Source organism: Rhinatrema bivittatum, chromosome 1 (genome assembly GCF_901001135.1).
Source record: "Rhinatrema bivittatum chromosome 1, aRhiBiv1.1, whole genome shotgun sequence".
Lineage (NCBI taxonomy): Eukaryota > Metazoa > Chordata > Amphibia > Gymnophiona > Rhinatrematidae > Rhinatrema > Rhinatrema bivittatum.
This window is the reverse complement of record NC_042615.1, coordinates 796,871,987-796,892,767: the sequence shown is the minus strand read 5'-3', so window position 1 is coordinate 796,892,767 and position 20,781 is coordinate 796,871,987. Positions and strand designations below refer to the sequence as shown.

The window sequence follows — 20,781 nt, the reverse complement described above, 5'->3', positions numbered from 1 at the left end:
GGCCACGAAAAGGGTCACAGGCCACAAAAACCATGATCACGAGATGGCTCAAGGAAGCAATAGTGACTGCATATGTCGGTGCGGGTCGGACTCCTCCAGTGGGGGGTCAAGGTCCATTCACTCCGTTCACAAGCAACCTCCTGGGTGGAATCCCAGTCCGTCTCATCTCAGGAAATTTGTCGGGCTGCGACTTGGAAGACACTGCATACCTTTGCAAGACATTATCGTCTGCATCTACAGTTGCCAACCTCCGGATACTTTGGCGACCGGGTCATTCGAGCAGGGCTTTCAGGTGCCCACCCGATTTAGGGAAGCTTTGGTACATCCCACCGTCTGTACTGATCATGATACGTACAGGGAAAAGAAAATTACTTCCTTACCTGCTAATTTTCGTTCCTGTAGTACCAAGGATCAGTCCAGACGCCCTCCCGGTTACTGCTGGGATACTGGGGTTTGCCTGCTCGATCTGCCATTACATTGCTATTTTTGGTTTTCTGTTGGTCTTTCGCCTCCGTTCCTCGAGGCTGTTCGACAGTTCTCTTTGCAAGTTGCAATTGTTTGTATCATTTGATCTACTTTCAGATACACTTGATCCAATCCTTTCTAGTTTGTTATTCTGGCTTTGATATTCTATATACTGAGGATCTAGGGAGGGTGCACTGGTTGATATGTCAGCACCCTCCGAAGCTTTGTCTGACTCCATCTGCTGGATGGGGGACGTAACCCACCGTCTGGACTGATGCTTGGTACTACAGGAATGAAAATTAGCAGGTAAGGAAATAATTTTCTTTTAATAGCAGTTTATGGACTTCTCCAGGTACTTGTCAAAGCCTTTTTTAAATTCCATTTTCAGTTCTGGCAGATGGCTGGTTATGAAAACCAATGCCGAGTTTACCGGCGTCGGTATTCATAACTCGGCGGTCTGCCAAGGTTTTTTTTTTTGTTTGTTTTTTTACTGAAGAAGTACAGAAAAGCAGTTTTTTCTGCTTTTCTGTACTTTTTACATGCACTCAGCTATTAACGCCTGCTCTAGGCAGGCGTTAATATCTGAGCGATAAATGTGCATCTGAGACGCACATTTATTTTTTTGAATGCGGCCTCATTTGCATGTGATGAGCGCTGTCTCATTCACTCTGCGTTAGACACGGGTTAAATAGACGCTAATCCCCCTATTGTATTAGGGGTGAATTAGCGCCTATTTAACACATGTCTGTCAGCGGGGTTAAACAGTGTGCTCGTGTGAGCGCACTGTATTGCATCGACCTCAGATAGTATTGCACATTGTTGTGCTCTGACTGGTCTCCAGATCCCAGATTGTGTCAAGGCTCAACTAGTAAGAACTATGGCTATCTCAGTGGCTCACTAAGAGCTGTGTCTACTGAAGACATCTGAAAAGCAGCAGTTTGGTCATCAGTTCACCCCTTCACGTCCTATTAATGTCTGGTCAATCTCTCCAGAAGCAACAGTAGCTTTAGGCAAGCAGTTTTGCTCAGTCTGTTCACCCAGTAGTCCACTCTCCATGAGTGTTCCGGCTTGCTTTTTCAGTAAGTACTCTGTCAACAGAGAAAGCAAGTTTGCTTGCTGTAAACGAGGTTCTCCATAGACAGCAGGATGAATTAGCTACACTTAATACCCATCTGTCTCCCTGGAGAATTGACTACCTAGCTAAAGCTAAGCTGTACAATTGACTGAAGTACTCAAGAGGCAGCATAGCACACATACAGGAATTCCCACTCATATTCGGTTGTAAAACTTTACTAAACTAGAGAGATGGGTCCATTCAGAGATGTCAGATGACGTTACCCACATGTCTTGGCTAATTCATTCTGCTGCCTATGGAAAACCTTGTTTGTGGTAAGCAAAGTTGCTTTCCACCTCTTTGTAACATTTTGAATGTTGAAGGCTAAATATTACCAATTGTGATACATACTTTTGAAATTGTGCACTGCATACAGAGGATCTGTCTTTCTAATGTTTGCTAAGCATCAGCCTGTGAATGGTCTGTTAAAGATTTGTCATTTCCCATTTATTTTTGTCCGGATTTTACATTCCTGTTTTAAATTCTTTCTAAGGATTGGCTTATTTTAATCTTAGCTTGACCTGGGTTCATGTTCTGCCTGCCTAAAGGAACAGATTGCTGGAGAACAACTTCTTGCTTATAACTTGGAAACACAATTTTTTTTTTAATCAAAAACTGTTTTAACAACCAATTTTTATCTGGTTTTCTTTGCTCCCTGTTTCCGCATATGAAAATATAACCTCATTATATTGAAATGTCTTATACTTGATCACAATATAGGTCTTGGTGCAGCTTGTGCACTAGAGAAGACATGGTTGTAAGTAGATACTTGAGAATATAATATATCTTTTCTTATACCGAGAATAGATGCTAGTCTCTGCAGGCACTAAAAGGAAATGGTAGAAGCTATTAAGACATATTTCATTATTAGCCCTGTCCTTTGAGAGGTGATTGAGTGTAAAGCCATTCGTGAATAAATGAGTCATTTGACATTTATTAGTTCTTGTGCATGAAGTATAAGATGCAAAACTGGAGCAGGAGAAAATCCTTAGTAATTAATTAATTTGGAGAAATTAATGATTAAATTATTAGTGCTAATCATTTTATTTAATGATTAGTTCAAAGCTTGTTTATGTTAAGTTGATCTGATTTAATAACCACAGCATATCATTTTTAGTTATATTTAACCTACATAAGTGATGGGGGAAATCCTCAGACTTAACAGCAATCTTTTAATAATGTAGGTGTTACTTTTATCAGTGTGCTCTATATTAGGTGTTTATGCTGATATGTATACCTCTTTGAAGAGGGAAATTTAAAAAGTTAAAAAAAAAAAAAGACTTCTATGCTTTAGTTTTAATAGTCACATTGTAATTCAGAATTCATTATCTTCATTAGAGTAGGCCACAGAACGTACACTCCAAAAATGCTCTCTGATTGGATGCATAAAAGCTAAGCTACAGTGAAATATCTTAGAATAATACTCATTTTATATATGTTCATTTTAACATTTTTTTTTATTAGTGCATTTTTTTTTATTAGTCTTTGTAGTGCTGCCTGCTGTGTAGTAGCTCTAGAAATCTGGCATAGAACAGTTTAACTTAGCTAGATCACCATTTTTTTTTACAGCGAAAATTTATTGTACCATATTCAATTTTTCTGTTTGTTTCTCTTTATCTTTTCTGTTCCCTTCAGCAAGACCTCTGCACCTTTCTGATATCAAGGGCCTGCAAGAATTCCACTTTGGCCAATTATTTATATTGGTATGTTGAAGCAACTTCAAAAAAATATAAAAATTTACTTTCTGTTTAATAACGTTGTCAAAACATATGGTTGGAGGGATTTGTTTTTGCAAAAGTATACACATCTAACCCCTAGATTCCTCAAAATGGTATAATAATGCTTAGGTAACACCAGCTTTAAGAAAAAGGGGAGTGTTTATGGAAATTTTAGAATTACCACAGCACTTGATAACATAGCGCCTCGCATTGGTAGTATTGCGTGGTGCGGTAAACTTTTTGCGCCCCGTGTTAATTCCTATTTCACATCTCATGCTGAGTGAGAGAGACTAAAAGGCTCTCATAGATATCAAGTATTTCTGCCTCTATAGGAAGAACATCTAAAAGCTCGAGGTGAGGTGTTGGTGGTGGTTTAGTGTTTAGGTGCCAGTTTTTCATGCAGAGTGAGACGTACAAACAGCACAGTAACCTCAATGAAGATTTGACTCTATACCATTATTTATTTATAACTTTTTTTATACCGATGTTCGAGGGACATCATATCGGTTTACATGTAACAGGTGAAGAAGCAATATGTGAAAATAGAACTGTGCAGTACATAAAATGGAACATAAGGAAAATTAACAAGGTAGACCTGGATAAGGAGAAAATAGGTATATAACATTATATCATTATGACATTATAAACTAGGAATTTACAGAGTCAATATATACATTATAAACTAGGAATTTACAGAGTCAATAAATACAGCTTTGTGTTGGAAGGGCAGAGAGCTGGGGGGGGGGGGGGGGTGTTATGTGTAAGCTTGTTTGAAGAGCCAGGTTTTTAGTTTAGTTTTGTTTTTTTTTAATTTGTGGGAACAGGGTTTCAGCCACAGGTCTGGAGGCATGTCATTCCAGTTCGAGGGTCCTGCTATAGATAGTGCTCTTTCTTGTGGGGGGGGGGGGGGTTAGTGAGGGGGATGTATAGTGAGCCATTGTATGTGGATCTGGTGGGTCTAATGGAAGTGAAGGGAGTCGTCAAGCCAGTGAACGTCATGGTTATGTAGTGTCTTATGTATGATGGTGAGATTCTTATAGCGGATTCTGAATGAGATAGGTTAGGTTAGGTTGATGGGTTCAGATTCGCTGTTACCAATTTTGACTGTGTAGAGTCTATTATTGAGGTAGGATTTAAGCTAGAGAAGGGCGGTGCCAGCAATGCTAATTTCAGATAGGTGGTTTAGGAGAATCTTGTGGCTGATAGTGTCAAAGGTGGAGGAGATGTCTAACATGGCAAGGATGTAGGAATGACCGTAATCCATACCTTTAAGGAGGGTGTCAGTGAGGGAGATTAGGAGAGTTTGGGTACTGCGGAATTTGCGGAAGCCAAATTGAGAGGGGTGTAATATATTGTATTCTTCAAGGTGATCAGAGAGTTGGATGTTGATAATTTTTTTCCATTAGTTTGGCTAGAAAGGGGAAGATTGAAATAGGTTGATAGTTGGACAGTTCGGAGGGGTTGAGATTAGGTTTCTTAAGGATAGGTTTGACAATGGCTTGTAAAGAGTCTGTAAAGAGGAGGGGGACATAACCAGAAGAGATGGAACAATTGATGATATTGGTTAATGGCTTGGATATTAGGTTGGGGATTGTCAGGAGGTATTTAGGGAGGATGGTAACAGTGGGATGGGATGCGGGTTTAATTTTCTTAAGGAGGGTTTCTATTTTGGTGGAAGAGGTGGGCTCAAAGAAGTCTAAGGTTGCGTGATGGATTTTAGCAGGGGTGTTTGGGAGGGAGGAGGAGGAGGGAGGAAAGCTGGAAATAAGCTTAGATATTTTGTCCTGAAAAAAGTGGGCAAGATCATCACACATGGATTTGGTGTCGTTATCAGGGATGGAAGGGGGAGCAGTCTTGGTGAGGTCGGAAATATAGGAGAAGAGGGCTTTGACGTTGTATTGAAAGTTGTGAATTCTGACAGCGTAGAAGTTGCGCTTGGTGCTAAGGATAGAGGTTCTGTATAGGGCAAGGGTTGTTTTGTATGAGGCCTGAAGTGTGGGGAATGGATTACTGTGCCATTTCTTTTCGATGTTTCTTAGATCGTGTTTAAGTTTAGTTTGGGGGTGTACCATGGTTTTCTAGAGCTATGAGAGGGGTTTAGTTCTTTGGTTGTTAGGGGGCAGATTTTGTTGGCAATGTCTTTGGTGATCCTTTAAATTCAGCGTCTGGTGCCTCAGCACCCAAAGGCCTATGGTTACAGACCCCTCGATCTCCATTCCTCTGTCAGACTCTCTCAGGAGAGAGGGGCCGGGAATAGGCCGTCATCGGTGTTGTCGCACTCCAGGACATCAGAATCGTCTCCATCCTTGCGCGGGGAAAGACCGGGCCGAACACCGAGGGAAATCTCGGAAACATTGCCACCGGTCGCTGTCATCGTACGGCACCGAGCTCGGGTCATCACCGGCGGCTACTGTGATGCCTCCAAAGCAACCCCGTGGAGAGGAGGCATCGACATCCATCGCACCTGGGAGTCTCAGCGGGTCCCCACCGATATCAGTGCTGGGCACCGAGCTCCCTCAGGGCTCTGAGGAAGTTCTGGTGACACCATCTCCTCCATCCATCCATTCTGTCTTGGATGGAATTTCAGGAGGAGCTGGATCGCAGGGTACAACTGGGGGGGTGCTCTGAGCCCTGCAGGGTATCGAGCCGCTGGCTCCACCAGTGTTGGAGCCCGCACCTGCTTTGTTAGCACTGCTGCTGCTGGAGCGCCTCGACATCCTGCTGACCGTCTTGCCCACGCAGCAGCTACCGGTGCCCGGGTGTCCATTGATAGCCCAGCGGCCACTGGGACCTCCTTCCTCTGGAGTGATTCCCATTGTGAGTTCCTCTGAGGAGAATGATGGGTTGCGGCCCGGGGCAATGTCAGGTGCCTTGGTACCACGTATAGTCCCCGGTCCCTTGGGGATCTCAGTATCGTCAGTGCCCTTGATGCCCTTAGGTGCCTTTAGTACCAGAACCGAGAGGCTTGGGCAGGGGCCTTCCTCGTGGATCCCTAGAGGACTTAAGTGAGGTGAATGCCCATATTATCCCTGGGGGGATGCTACCTCAGAGTTGTCTTCTGATGACTCAGAGGATCTTCCCTTGGACCCATTCCCTCCAGATGAGAGGCGCTGGTCCCCGCCGGAGGATCTAACCTTTGTGAGTTTTGTGCGAATTATTTCAAGCAATTCCTTTCCAACTCCTGATGGAGGACATAAGAATATAAGAAATTGCCATACTGGGCCAGACCAAGGATCCATCAAGCCCAACATCCTGTTTCCAGGATGTCCCAGGCTACAAGAAACTGGCAAGTATCCAAACACTAAGAAGAACCTGGCAAGTACCCAAACACGAAGAATATCCCATGCTATTGATGCTAGGAGAACACTTGTTACATATAAGCAACTCTGCTTTCCAGGTGTTCTCTAACTAGTTGGTTACACTACACAATTCTATACTCATAAGGGATAGATCGAAACAGCTCTAATTTAAAATTTCTCAAGTTAACAAATTTAATGTGGAGAAGTGCAAAGTAATACACGCTGGGGTAGATTTTATAAATGTACGCGCCGGCGTACTTTTGTTCGTGCACCAGGCGAACAAAAGTACGCTGGATTTTATAAGATACGCGCGTATCTTTTAAAATCTGGGGTCGGCGCGCGCATGGGGGTGCACATTTGTGCAACCTGCGCGCGCCGAGCCCAGCGCGTGCTGCCTGTTCCCTCCGAGGCCGCTCCGAAATCGGAGCGGCCTCGGAGGGAACTTTCCTTCTGCCTCCCCTCACCTTCCCCTCCCTTCCCCTACCTAACCCACACCCCCCCCTACCTTTGTTGGCAGATTTACGCCTGCGGAAATCAGGCGTAAATCTGCGCGCGCCATCACCCGACCCAGGGACTGATCCGGAGGCCCCGGGCCCGCCTCCGAAACGCCGCGTCACTCGCAGCACGCCCCCCAACACGCCCCTCCATGCAAGTCCCGGGGCTTGCGCGCACTGCCGAGCCTATGCAAAATAGGCTCGGCACGCGCAGGGGGGGTTTGGGGTAGGTTTTCAGGGGGTACGCGCGTATCGTACACGCATACCCCTTTGAAAATCTACCCCAGTGGGAAATCTAATCCTAGCTATATGTACACACAGGAGTGACCACTCAGCGAAAAGATCTTGGAATCATTGAAGCAATACATAGAAATCCTCAGATCAGTATGCAGCAGCAGCCAAAAAAGCAAATTGAATGCTAGGAGTTATTCTGAAAGGAATAGAAAATCAAAATTGGTTATATAATATGCCTCTGTATCGATCTATTGCTCTACTGCCCCTTGATTACTGTGTGGAGTTCCTATCTTCATATCTCAGAAATGATGTAATCTCAGCATGCTGGGAGAAATTGGATGAAATTAATAGCTCAAAATGTATTAAGCATTTAAATACAATGAATGCTTCATCATGTTCTCTTAATCTCTGTTCAGTGACTAACATGAAGGCTTTATGAAATAAAATAAGCGATCATTGGCTAAGATCATTAATTTGTCATTAGTTGAAGAATATGTGACTTCACTGTCAAAACAGCCAATTATGGTAGATCCAAGATGGCAGAGTGGTTAGACGTTCATGAGCGTCTCTCTCCAACTTGCCTTGAACTTGAATTCCTATGCCACATTCGAGCTGCAAAAGGAGGGCAAGGGAGCGTATAGCTTCGGAGCCTCCCTTGACCCATGTGGTAGTAGGCCCTATGGACGCCCACATACACCGGGGAGCAGAAGCTCCGGTTATGAGTTTGCTGGCCGAAATTTGGAGGGAAGAGGAGTCCGAATCCGGCCCTGAACTATTAACATCCTTTTCACTGGAGGATAGAACGCCGCCAGCGAATCCCGTGCTGAGACGTGCCAGTCAACTACAAGGGGAACAGGAGGCACTGGAACTGAGTGCCCCACGAGAATCCCTCCCGGAGCCTGTGTTGATGGGGAAAAGTATCTCAGAGTTACTCCATCCGGGTCGGGACGCAGGAGAAGCTACACCAGAAGTGGAACAGCAGCTGCGGAGAAGGGAGACATCAGAGCAGACTTCTGGAGACCTCGAGAGTATTGGACAATTTTCTGAGCTGGTAAGACCGCAAATCTTTTCTTTTAAAAACTATTTGGGAGGTCATCAAAGTGACTAACAACAACATCTCACTGCAAATTTCACAAACCATTAAAAATGTGGAGAAATTGGACGGAAGATTGCTCACAGCTGAAAAAGGCTTAGCTGAAAATAATCAAGAATTGTTTTCCTTGGAGGTAAAAACAGAGAGCATAAGCAACATCCAATATTATTTGATAAAAGAAAACCAAATTTTGCAGCAGGAATTTGAGAATTTGGACAATCAAATTTGGGCAAGGAACTTAAGATGTATTAATTTCCCTAAGCTACCTTACATGGCACCAAAAGAGCTTTGGAGAAAATATATGTTGGAGGCTTTAAAAATTTCTGAGGAAACTTTGCCCATTATCTCTAAAGCTTACTATATTCCCCCGATGAAGAAAACCCAGACTGATTCTGATAATTTTCAGGTATTGGTCCCAAGGGAATCTCTGAAGCTGGACATTTCAGCAGTTCTTGATCATTTGGAAGAAAACATAGCTGTACCGTCAACTTTAATTGTTGTATTTTTACTTGAAGCAGATAGAGAGTGGGTATTTAAAAGGTATTTCTCCCATCAAACAGAATTGTTTCTCAATCATAGAGTTCAGATTTTTCCTGACTTCTCGAGGTAGACACAGAAGAGGTGTCAACAATTCCTTCTGTTGAAACTTCAAGTTTTGGATCTGGGATGTTTATTTCTTTTAAAATTCCCTTGTAAGTGCTTGATTAAGCACCAAGGTAATTTCTTTTTGTTTTTTCAACCATCCCAGTTAATCTCATTTATATCTAGTAAAAAGAATACAGTGGTTTCTTCCTCTCCAGTGACCTGAATGTTCACTTTAAGAGATGTAACTTCAGATCTACCATAAAGAATAGCTGTATCCCATGTTACCATGATTGTTGTTTAATTTATATTTCCTAAGGTTGAGTTAATCTTGGATCTTCGTTTGTGGGCTTGAATAATGCTTTGTAACTTAAAAATGTGATTAACCCCCCCTCAGAGGAATTTATTGATTGGTTTATGTATTATAATGTTTTGTTGAGTAGGGATAACACTTCCTATGAGTATAGTGATATTGCTTGAGGATTGTTTAAGAGTTACTAAGCATGTATTTCTGTTCAAGTAAATGCTTGATATATTTGTAAAACTGATAAATAGAAAAAACAAAAAACAAAAAAACCCCAGCCAATTATGTGTTTTTGTTGAATCCTAAAGTGAATCATATAGAGTTATCAAATTATATATTATGCATGTAACCCTTTTAAAATTTGCCCCATTATGTATAGACCTTTTTAGATAATCCTGCTGGATTTGACACCCTTGATCAATTTTGTCTTGATTGGAGGCGATAGGTATCGAGATAATACTAGAATGGTTCTGCTCTTATCTTTCTGATAAGGTACAACAAGTCAGGATGAATCATGCAGTCTCTTCATGGTACCCCCTGATGACAGGGGCACCTCAAAGCTGAGCATTGTCAGCCATTCTTTTTAGCATTTATTTTAGTCCAGTTTGTAGGTTGCTGGCAAGACTTGGGGCCTCATTTTCCACGCCGCTCACACGCGACAAGGGACCTTTCGCACGCGAAAAGTCCCTTATAACGTGCGATACCAGGATGGGGGTGGAGTCGGGGCGGAGTTGGCCCCGGAATAGGAGTCGTCGGGGCGTCACCGGGGCCGACTCTGCGCTGACACCGCGGACAGCGAAAAGGTAAGTGCCTTTTCACTGCAGCTTTCGCTCCCAAAAGCTACACCTCCTATGGTGGTGCTATTGGATGCGAAACCGGCAGCGATCGCACCGTGACGGTGCGATCGCTGCCGGCTAGCGCACGCCCCCCGCCCCTCATCTTCTAAAGTATCACAGGCTTGCGATACTTTAGAAAATGAGGCCCTTGGTGTCAAGTATTGGCTTTATGTCAACAACATTCATTTCTTTATTCTTTAATTCAACATGCTGGGAGATGAGTTAACATCCTAGTATAGTTGATTGATTTTAAGCTAGTTTTTTTTGTTTGTTCTTGCCATTACTGTAGATGATCCTTTTTTTTTTTTTTTTTTTTTTTTTTTAAACATCTGGTTTTAATTGTGGCTGAACAAGGAAATTTACCTCTATTTTAATCTTCCTTTAGACCTAACTTTGGATAAGGAAAACAAGGTCTTAGTTGGTTTTACAATCTTTGATTTCTGAACTTGGTTTGTCTGACCTCTGGTATTTGCAGCATCCTTCAGACTGCAAATTTACTTTTTAATTTCCTCTTCATCAGTCATTCTAGAATTTATTTATTTATTTATTTTATTGGAAAACCATCTCCCAGCATTATCTTATTCTTGGGCAAGTATCTTACCATTCGGGTTTCCAGAAAAGTATCACACACCCATTTTTCTTCCCTGTTGCTGGAGAAAACACAATTACTTCAAATCACACAATGGACAGTTTCATTGCTTCTTTATAGTCTAAGTGACTTTCATGAAGGAAAGCAATATCAGCTTGTAATCACTTGAGATATAAGAAAACCTTTTTCTACACACTTTATTTTTTTGCCTTTTATATTTTGTTTTTATATGTTTTATGATAATTTTTTGTAACCTGCCTAGAATTGTCCATGAAACTAACTAGTAGCCATAACAAATTCTTTAAAAACAAAATCAATAAAATAACCAACACCATTAATAATATCCCCCTCCAAAGTACAACTCTAGACAAGAAAGACATAACTCTATGGTCCTCCTTCGAATATGTCTCAACCACAGAAATCAAAAGACTGATTAAAACCTTAAACCCTGCAAACCATGTTCTAGACAAAATACCAATACGCACCCTTAAAGAAATATCCCATGCTATCACACCAATAATCACCAACATCATAAACAAATCTTTGGAAGAAGGAACTCTACCTGACAACCTGAAAATGGCTGTAACCAAACCCATATTGAAAAAAAAGAATCTAGATCCTTTAGACTTTAATAACTACAGGCCCATCTCTAATTTATCCCTCCTCACCAAACTAACCGAAAAGGCAGTCCTCAAATAACTCAATGATCACCTAGAACAAAACAACATACTTCACCCATCACAGCACGGGTTCAGGAAACACTACAGCACACAGACCTTACTTCTCACCTTGCCTGATACAATTATAAGAAGCTTTGATAAAGGACATAGCCACATACTCATATTGCTCATCCTATCCGCAGCCTTTGACACGGTAGACCATAAATGCTTGATACACAGACTAGTGGAAAACGGCCTGGCAGGGACAACGCTAGACTGGTTCAAATCCTTTCTACACAACAGATCTTTCCAAGTAATGATCAATAATTCCAAATCTGAATCATTACCTCTTGAGACCGGAGTCCCACAAGGATCAACACTATCAGCCACACTATTTAATATCTACCTTCTCCCACTATGTCAACTCCTTTCGAGTCTTGGCATCACTTACCTTATTTATGTCAATGATATACAACTTCTCATACCAGTAACTGACACACTCGAGAATGCTTTCAATCTCGCTGCCTCATACCTTAATAAAATAAAAAAATCTCCTAAACCAATTGAAACTCTGTCTCAACATGGACAAGATGAAATACATACTCATCCAAAGAAAAACTCCCACAACTATCTCAAACAACACCATTCAAACAAATAATACCACCATCAAACTCAATGACAAAGTCAAGGACCTAGGAATCTGGATAGACACAGAACTGAATCTCAAGAAACATGTATCGGCAAAGGTCTGTTGCGACCGTCGCTGCCCGATATCTCCACTACGCCCAACTTACCTCTTTGGCGACTCCCTCTTTGCGTGTTGGAAGTTTGGCTGCCGCGGCGTCATCTTGCCATTTATTCGGCGTCCCTGGACTGGTTGGACGCTGCACACCGCCATGTTTCCCAGCAGCCTAAGGGCGCGCGTGGGGCGTGGCCCCGACTCAAGTACCAGCAGTGGCGCGATCCTCAGAGGCGTCCCCCTGAGGTGACGTCATCCTCACCGAATATTAAGGTCTCAGAAATCGCTAACGTATCGAGTTAGCAAGGGCTTTCCTCCAGGTATCAGCTGATGGGATTTGCTCTCCGCATACCTTGCTACTCTGCCTCCTCAGACTTACCAGGGGTACCCGCTCCTCGGGGGCCTCGCTTTCTCTTTGCTTTTCAGATTGCAGTTTGGAATCGGTACTCGCTCCTCGAGGGCCCTCGTTCCCGGATTTGCTACTGAATATCACTTCTGCCAGGAAGTCATCGCTGCCTACAACACCAATGAGTTACCATCACTCTGTTAGAGTGTTCCCTGGAACCAGGTACTCGCTCCTCGAGGGCCTACTTCATTCCAGCTCCTGGGCTGCTTCTAAGAGACTATTGTGTGAGTGTTACCCTCAAGGTTCTGTTCCTGAACTCTGCATACTGTGCCTACTCACTGTATTCAGTTTCTCTACAGCTCCGTTATCCAGGATCGCTGTTCCAGTATCTGAGGGACTGCAGCCCAGCTGGGCACTTCCAGCTCACTACTGCCACCTCTGGTGGTTCCTTATACTGTTTAATAAAAGAACTAGTGTGTATCTGTCTCCATACTCTGAGCCTGACTGGTGGTCCCTCTCTAGATCTTCCCCCAGATGTGTAGTCATCTGCCACCGGCCCAAGGATCCACCCACAACTACCACAAACACTAACAAGGTCAAAGACGGCTTTAACAAATTAATGATAATGAAACGCCTAAAACCTCTGCTAAATCATTCGGACGTCAGAACCATTCTACAATCCTTGATCTTCTCCAGCTTTGACTATTATAACTCTCTGATGTTAGGTCTACCCAAATCAACTACCCGACCTCTCCAAATCCTACGGAATGCAGGAGCTAGAGTTCTAACCGGTAAAAAAAAAAAAAGCAGACCACATCACACCTGTCTTAAAATCACTTTACTGGCTTCCCATAGACCATCGGATAGAATTCAAAACACTATCCATACTCCACAAAACCATACACGGGAATGAAGTCAAATGGATAAACGACGTTATACACACACAAATATCACGGCGTAGCACACGATCTGCAAATAAGGCATTATTAGAAATTCCCACAGTTGCAGCAGCCAAACTTACTACAGTACGCGAAAGAGCATTCTCAATAGCTGGGCCGACCCTCTGGAATAAGCTCCCTGAAAATCTAAGACTTCAGAGTAACATCAAAGTGTTCAAAAAAACTCCTCAAAACCTGGTTGTTTCAACAAACCTACAAAGATGGCATCCGATAAGCTAAACAAGCAGATACCACACAACACACACTTAATCACGACCCTGTTAAATAAGTCAATCCAGCATTATGTATAGTATACCTATGATAGTTAAATTTCCCGCTAAATGTTTACAGTTATTAATACCTCTCTAAATATTCTATAGTCCACTACTACTTCTTCCAAAGTTTGTAATCCCACAGTGCCTCTAATTTGTATGCCACTGTTTTTGATCACAAAATGTATCTTATTTACATTCGTTCTCAAATTGCATCTTATTTACGTTCGTTCAGTGCACCTGTTTGCTGTTCTATGTACTGTTTTTTTCTCTTGTAAACCGTTGTGAAGGCCAGTTCCAAACAACGGTATATAAAAACACTTAAATAAAATAAATACATTTCAAATATTTTTTTCAACACTCAAATTGCCTTGAGCTCATTTTTGGAAAGATGAGACCAAATTAATTTGGGACTGGGCTCGCAGTCACAGAGCTTTTCTCCAAGTTACTTACCTTCCTGGGATCTCCAGCACGCTGGCGGATTGCCTCAGAAGAGTTTTTTTGTCCCCCAGGAGTGGTTCCTAGATAAATAGAAAAGTTGAAAAATATTGCTTTATTCTTCAAAGCAAATTCAGGTCTGCTCTTGATGCTTTTGTCCTCAGATGGGATGCAGATCTACTATATGCCTTTCAAATTAAGCTATAGAATTAGTTGCCTGAGAATGTGATCAAGGCTAGTAGTATAGCTGAGTTTAAAAAAGATTTGGACAAGTTTCTGGGGAACAGATCCATTAACAATTATTAGCCCGGTAGACTTAGATGTCTGTATCTCTTACATCTATCTGGAAGTGAACAACATGGAATGAACTTTAGTATTGGGATCTACTGAGTATTCCCAAGTGACATGGGCTGGCCAATTTTGGAGACAAGATGCTGGGCTCTGTAGTCCATTAATCTGATGCAGCATGGCAGCACTTATGGTTTTATAGTTTTAAGTCTGTGGAATTGCAGGCCTCCTTTTCTAAGAGAAATCAAACTTTAAGTACCATTCCCTGTATTGTGTCAGAAAAACATGAATAGCTGATACCTCCTACAATTTAAAGTAATTGTGTAACTCTATGCTAGCAACTAATTTGCATGGCTAGATATTCCTTCACTGTGCTTCCATTTCCTCTATACTTAAATTATCACCAAATATGTAAAAAATAAAATCAGGGTGATTTACTATCATTAGAGATATTTAATGTCAAAAGTTCAGCAGTTTGACTTCAGCAGTTGTTAGTTACTTGCTCTTTTAGCTGATAAATATTCAAGCCCTGTTTTGTAGCACAACTGTTGTGATTTGTGAATCTGTGACCAGTGGTGGTACTCTATATAAACTGCACTTTTATTAAACTTCACCTCATATAACCTGGATTAATACACCTGGCATTTTCAGCAAGTGGTTTTACTGGTGGACTTGTGTAGCTTGCTGAAGCCTTTAAATATTTTCTTTGGTGCTGCTGAGTATAGTTTTATCTAAGCTACTGTATCTCAAAATAATCAGCTATACAAGTGAGTGATGTTATCTGACTACATCAATCCAGAGCATTTCCTAGAGAGCTCTGGAAATGTCTAGAAGGCTTTTCATGGCATTCACAGGAATTCTCATTGAGTTGCTGTTGTGTGTTATCCCTTTTTGTTTGTAGTTGATATCAGATGTGGTTTTCCTTTTAAGAGAGAACATTATTTTTCTTCATGATCTGGTCTCCTCTGTTTCTGTTTGTTCTTCAGTTCTCTTTACCTCTTAGTAAGTTTTCAACACATGTTTAAGTTGAATTTTCTTTTTCAGTGCAATTTTTTGGCCCTGAGATTTTTCGATTCTCAATGAGACCTGTATAGTAACCTTGGTTGGCCTTTCTCCAACAGTTTCATTTCTTGATTTTGCTGCATCTGTGTTTCGCTCAGTGTCTAAGAAGTCCAGCGGTTTCAAACTTGCCTGTGCTGCATCAGATGTCCATAACCAGGCTGGCTCAGTAGCAATGGTATGCACTACCATGTGTAAGGTCACTAGTTTGATCTCCATGTCAGGTCATCTGCTCCCTGGTTTGACTGGAGTTGGGAATACCCATTCACAGTTTCCAGGGGGGAGGGCATCATGGTCATTTCACAAGAGTGATACCTAATTACCAGATTCAGAACCCATGATTGCAGGGATCTGGATGAAGCCCTGTCCCTGGCTCAGGACTGTGACTGCAATGAATATGCTAGATACACTGATTGGAATGAAGAGGGAAATAAAAAATGGGAGAAAAGTCCTTGGGTAGTTGTGAATTAAAACTCATGGCACAGGATCCCTGCCCTGGTTACAAATGAGCTGGAGACCCAAACAAGCGGGAGGAAACTTCTAGGTCAAAAAATAAATGAAGTCCATAATTGACTTTCACATGACTTATGTGAGCTGTTTGGACCTAGTATTTGATTTCATTGGCTGTGTCATCTGCTTAAAAATGTCACCCAAGTTATCAGGACCCAAAGATTGTCACTTTTTGACATTTTCAGCCAAACTTCTATGTCTGATGACCCCTCATTGGCACTGAAAGCATCAATGTCAAGGGACCCAGGAGCTGCATTAACTGTTAATGATCCTCGTGCACTAGTATGAGGAGTTACTGAAATATGCAAACTACAGTACTGCAGGCTGAACAGCCAAATGTATCTAGTAGGCGGAGGGTAGTAGTGATTAGTGACTCACTTCTGAGAGGCATGGAGACATCATCTGCTGAACATACATGTTGACTTGGGAAGTGAGCTGTCTGCCAGGTGCCAAAATCCAAGATATTAAGGAGAGTTTGCCAAAAATACACAAGCGTATTGAGTGCTAGCCGATGCTACTCATCCATGTTGGCACAAATGATACTATGTACCACACAAATCTTATCAAAATATCTTCTCTCCCATGGCTCTGGGAGAGAAGGTAAAGCAGATTGGTAAACAGTTGGTATTCTTCTTCATCTTCTCAGTCAAGGATAAAGACTTAGAAAGGGAAAATCACATTCTGGAGATGAAGGAATGGCTGCATAGATGGTGTTGACCAGAGCCTTTGGCTTCCTTGACAAGAGATGATGTTTCAAGGAAAGCTGAGTGGAGATGGGGGTCCATCTGCTGAAGAAGGAGTGCAGCATCTTCAGACATATTCTGGCAAACCTATTGAGTAGGGCTGAATGAACAAAGCCCTAAGTTATGTAAAACAAATACTTGTATAAAATGGGAAAAAAAAGACAACATCTGGAAAGCTATATGTGTTAATGTTCATAGTATGGGAAATAAAGTCCCAGATCTAGAGTCAGTCATGGAAGAAGCTGACTTGCATGTAGTAGCTGTCACAGAGGTGTGCTACATAGAAAACCATAACTTGAATATAGTTTTACCAAGCTGCAATCTATTCAGGAAGGATTGGATAGGAAGGAAGAGAGGAGGCATGGCACTATAGATATAAAAAAAGAAGATATATATACCAAAATAATAAAACAATGGAATTGCAGGGTTTCTGAAGTGAGGAGGCACTGTAGGTAAGGAATTGAACATCTATTTATATTTGTTTTATACAGCTCTCCATCACAGAAGAAATGGATAGAGATTTAATGGAGGATATGCAGAAAATTTCTATGAAAGGGAGAGGTGGTGAATTTCAATCTCCTGGATGTTGATTGGACATCCCGGCTGTAGTGCCTTCTAAAAGAAGGGAGATTCTGGATTGAGAAGTGTTTTGTCAACTGGTAGAGGAACCCTTGAGGGGGGTGATACTTTATGTGGTGCTTGACAGTGGGAGCAGTTTTTCTAATGATGTAGTGGACAAATATCTGGGATCCGGTGAACAAAAATGGTGTGGTTCAGTATTAGAGCACAGGGGGTGAAGGTTCATTCCAAGGTGAGGGCCCTAGACTTCAGAAAATCTAACTTTGTTAAAGCGGGGGAGTACTTTAAGGAGTCATTAGCTGGATGGGAAAATCTAGGGGAAGTGGAAGAGCAGTGGACAAAACTTAAAGCTAATAAGATCAACTAAACTTTTTGCTAGGAAAGTAAATAAAATATTGAGGAAAGTGAGGCCCAATGATTCTCTAAATAAGTAACAAAAAAATTAAAAGAAAAAAGTTTTTTGCTCATAAACTACAAGAGATCACAGAAAGAGGAAGACAGGCAATAATATCTGGAAAAGCTAAGAGAAGCTGGGGAAGTAGTCAGGAATGCAAAAATTGAAATCGAAGAAAAATAGAAAATATGGTAAAACAGGGAGACAATTTATTTCCAGGCTTTCATTGATAGGAGCTTATCCTTTCCTAGCAGCAGGGATATCGAATGCAACCAGTATTTAGAATGCAGCAGGGCAGCCTGAACATCCTGCAGCTCTGTTCTAAGAAGCTTCTGTTTGAGACTTCAGACTTTGTTTCCTGCAGCACATCAAACAGAGCACCTGGCTGCAAAGTTTTGCCAGCACATGCCCTCCAGACCAGTGAGATCAGCGTACAGGGTCACCCTGCAGGCCCACCCGATTAAATCCACTTTAAGGAAAAGAGCCTTCTCCACTTCAGGACCGATGCAATGGAACTCCCTCCCTCCGGAGCTCAGACTAGAACAATGCCCAAACACTTTCAAGAAAAGATTAAAGACATGGCTGTTCTGCGAAGCCTTCACCCAGTTCGAATGACCATACAAGTTCATATTCAGGCAGCGTTGTTAGCATGAATCTTCATCAGCTGTAATACTCCAACCAAGTTATCTAAATGTTTCTTCCACAGTTATTGATTCCAAGTTTCGTTCCCTGTTCAATGTAATGCAGACTTGTGCAAAATTTATTGTTTGAATGTAAACCGAGGTGATTTGTAACTTGTTACATGAATATCGGTATATAAAAATGCCAAATAAATAAATAAATAAAATAAGCCCACCATACGCGGTTTCTCTGCTCTTCCCATTTAGACACATTTGATTCTATCAAGGATTGCTGTTATGGGGAGGAGAAATAAAAGATGAATTGGATTGATCCGTTGCACCATTCCTCTTCCATCTTGCAGTCCTCCACTTATATCAAGCTCGATGCCTATTTAATTTATGGTTGATGAGGCCTCATTTGCACCACATGTCTCCACAGGCTCCTTGCATCTCACTTCAGGGCATCAGACTCTATCAGTCGCACCACCATTGCCCTGATCACTCACCCAATAATGTTCTGTAGTAATAAGTCAATTTTTACATCCTTCAAACCTTACATGCCTTTGTTCCGTGGTAATGTTCAATTAATGAGCTCAAAATATATTTAAACAAACCAACTCCCACATAACCAAATTTACCAGATAACCAATTGAGAATTGATTGTGAAAGTTGGTTTGTTTAAATATATTTTTAGCTCACTTTTTGAATGCTCGTTGATAGGTGTAGGTCTTACTTTCTCCTTTCTTTTTGCCGACGTTCAATTAATTCTAGTTTTTCACCACTAAAGTAAATTCTGTCTTCGTGTCTAGGGGACAAAAGTCCAGCAAGGGAGGAAAACTTAAGTTGATATAGGAAAAACAAAATGTATCAAGGAATCTTGATTATCTAAGGTTAAATTATGGTCTTAACCACCCCTAAGTGCAGAAATTATGTCAAGCCATAAAATATTTTTTTAATTTACTGCCTTTAACAGAAGGCACAGGCTTAACCTGCATGAAGTAACAGTTACTGCCCTTAACAGAAGGCATGGGAGGGAGGGGTAACATGCACAGAGCGGCAGTTACTACCTTAAAAAAAAAAAAAGCTTGCTGTGCAGACTGAATGGCCCACTTGGGTCTTTTTGTGCCATCATTTACGATGTTTCTCTGTAGAAAAACATGTTAAAATGGAGAGAAGAGGAGAGGAAAAAGCTATTGTTTTCCCTGATTCATTAGGATCCCTGTTAAAAGCCTTTTCTATTGTATAAGTATAAAGACACTTGAGTATAATAATAGTAAAATCATATTTATAGGACTTGCCACCCTGAAATTGTAGGTCTTATAGCCTGTGGTATGGCCATGGGATGGGATGTTTGCCCCGTGTTACCCAGTGGAAATAAGGCACAGACACTGAGAGAAATTGGCAAAAGAATATATGCAAGCTTTATTCCTACACGAGTACCAGCAGTAATATAACTCACAATGAAATCAGCAGTGTAGCAGCAAAGCATTTAGATTATATCTTAGCCCAGCAAATAACTGAGTATATAAATGTAATACCATATGAAAAAGCATATATACAAGACCATATAAGATAATGGTCTAAAAGAATATTTACAGTAGGCAGTTCTCTGAGTGATGTCTCCCCCATTTCATCCTCAGCAATGTCTATGAAGAAGGGTCTTGGTGGGGAGATGATGGTGCATCGGGCACTGTTTGTCATCATAGAAAGTCTCAGGTTGGTTGTCCACTCAGTGAAAAGAACTGCTTCCAAACCTCCCTCTTATATACCTAATTACAGACCTAGTACTTAGCTAGTATCCAGGATGGGATGACAGCCAAGTTTGGCCCAGAGTCCAGGGTTCTCTGACTGCGTAAACAGAGTTTGGTTCTCTCTGTTTTTCCTATCATTCTAGGTGGAGTCCATAAGTTGTATGTCAGATGTCACACAAACACGTGTGCCTCATCTCTCACTGAAAGGTACTTCCTCATTCCTTAACTGACTTGAATTACTGTAGTTATTTCCTCTTTGGGGTACCGTAAAAGCTTCTAAATATAAGGCAAATATTCTAGTATCTTATTATAAGGGAAATGTTTCTTGTTAAATGTTTGAAAGAAAAACATTTAAAGTAAGATCTCAGAATGGTTTCTGTATTTGAACTGAAGATATTATAAAACAGTATATTTTAAGATACAGAAAGTATCTTCTCGCAAATCTTGGCATGTGTTCAACTGTAAACTGGTAGTTTTGTTTTTGTTTTTGTTTTTTTTTTTTTTTTGCAGCTTTGGCTGTTCTGGGCAGCAGTCCAGTTCTGAGTAAACAGCCAGGGATGATCTACTTCCCTAATCTGGATGGTCTGCTTCCTTAATCTTATAGTAACAGATGTACCTTCCTGGGACTGACTTTATTATCTTACCAAAACAGATGCACTTCTGTATGCTTGATACTTTCTAACTATCACATGGCTGTCTGTTTCTAATGATAATGTG

The 20,781-nt window shown here is 41.4% G+C and overlaps 1 protein-coding gene across 1 annotated transcript in view; it reads left to right on the top strand.

Moving 5' to 3' along the window:
* The window catches only part of PIK3C3 (phosphatidylinositol 3-kinase catalytic subunit type 3), a 498,179-nt gene that overhangs the window by 221,061 nt on the left and 256,337 nt on the right, over positions 1–20,781 (top strand). The window contains 1 exon segment of the mRNA XM_029581010.1: positions 3,215–3,282. Coding sequence (XP_029436870.1) covers positions 3,215–3,282 — 68 coding nt within the window.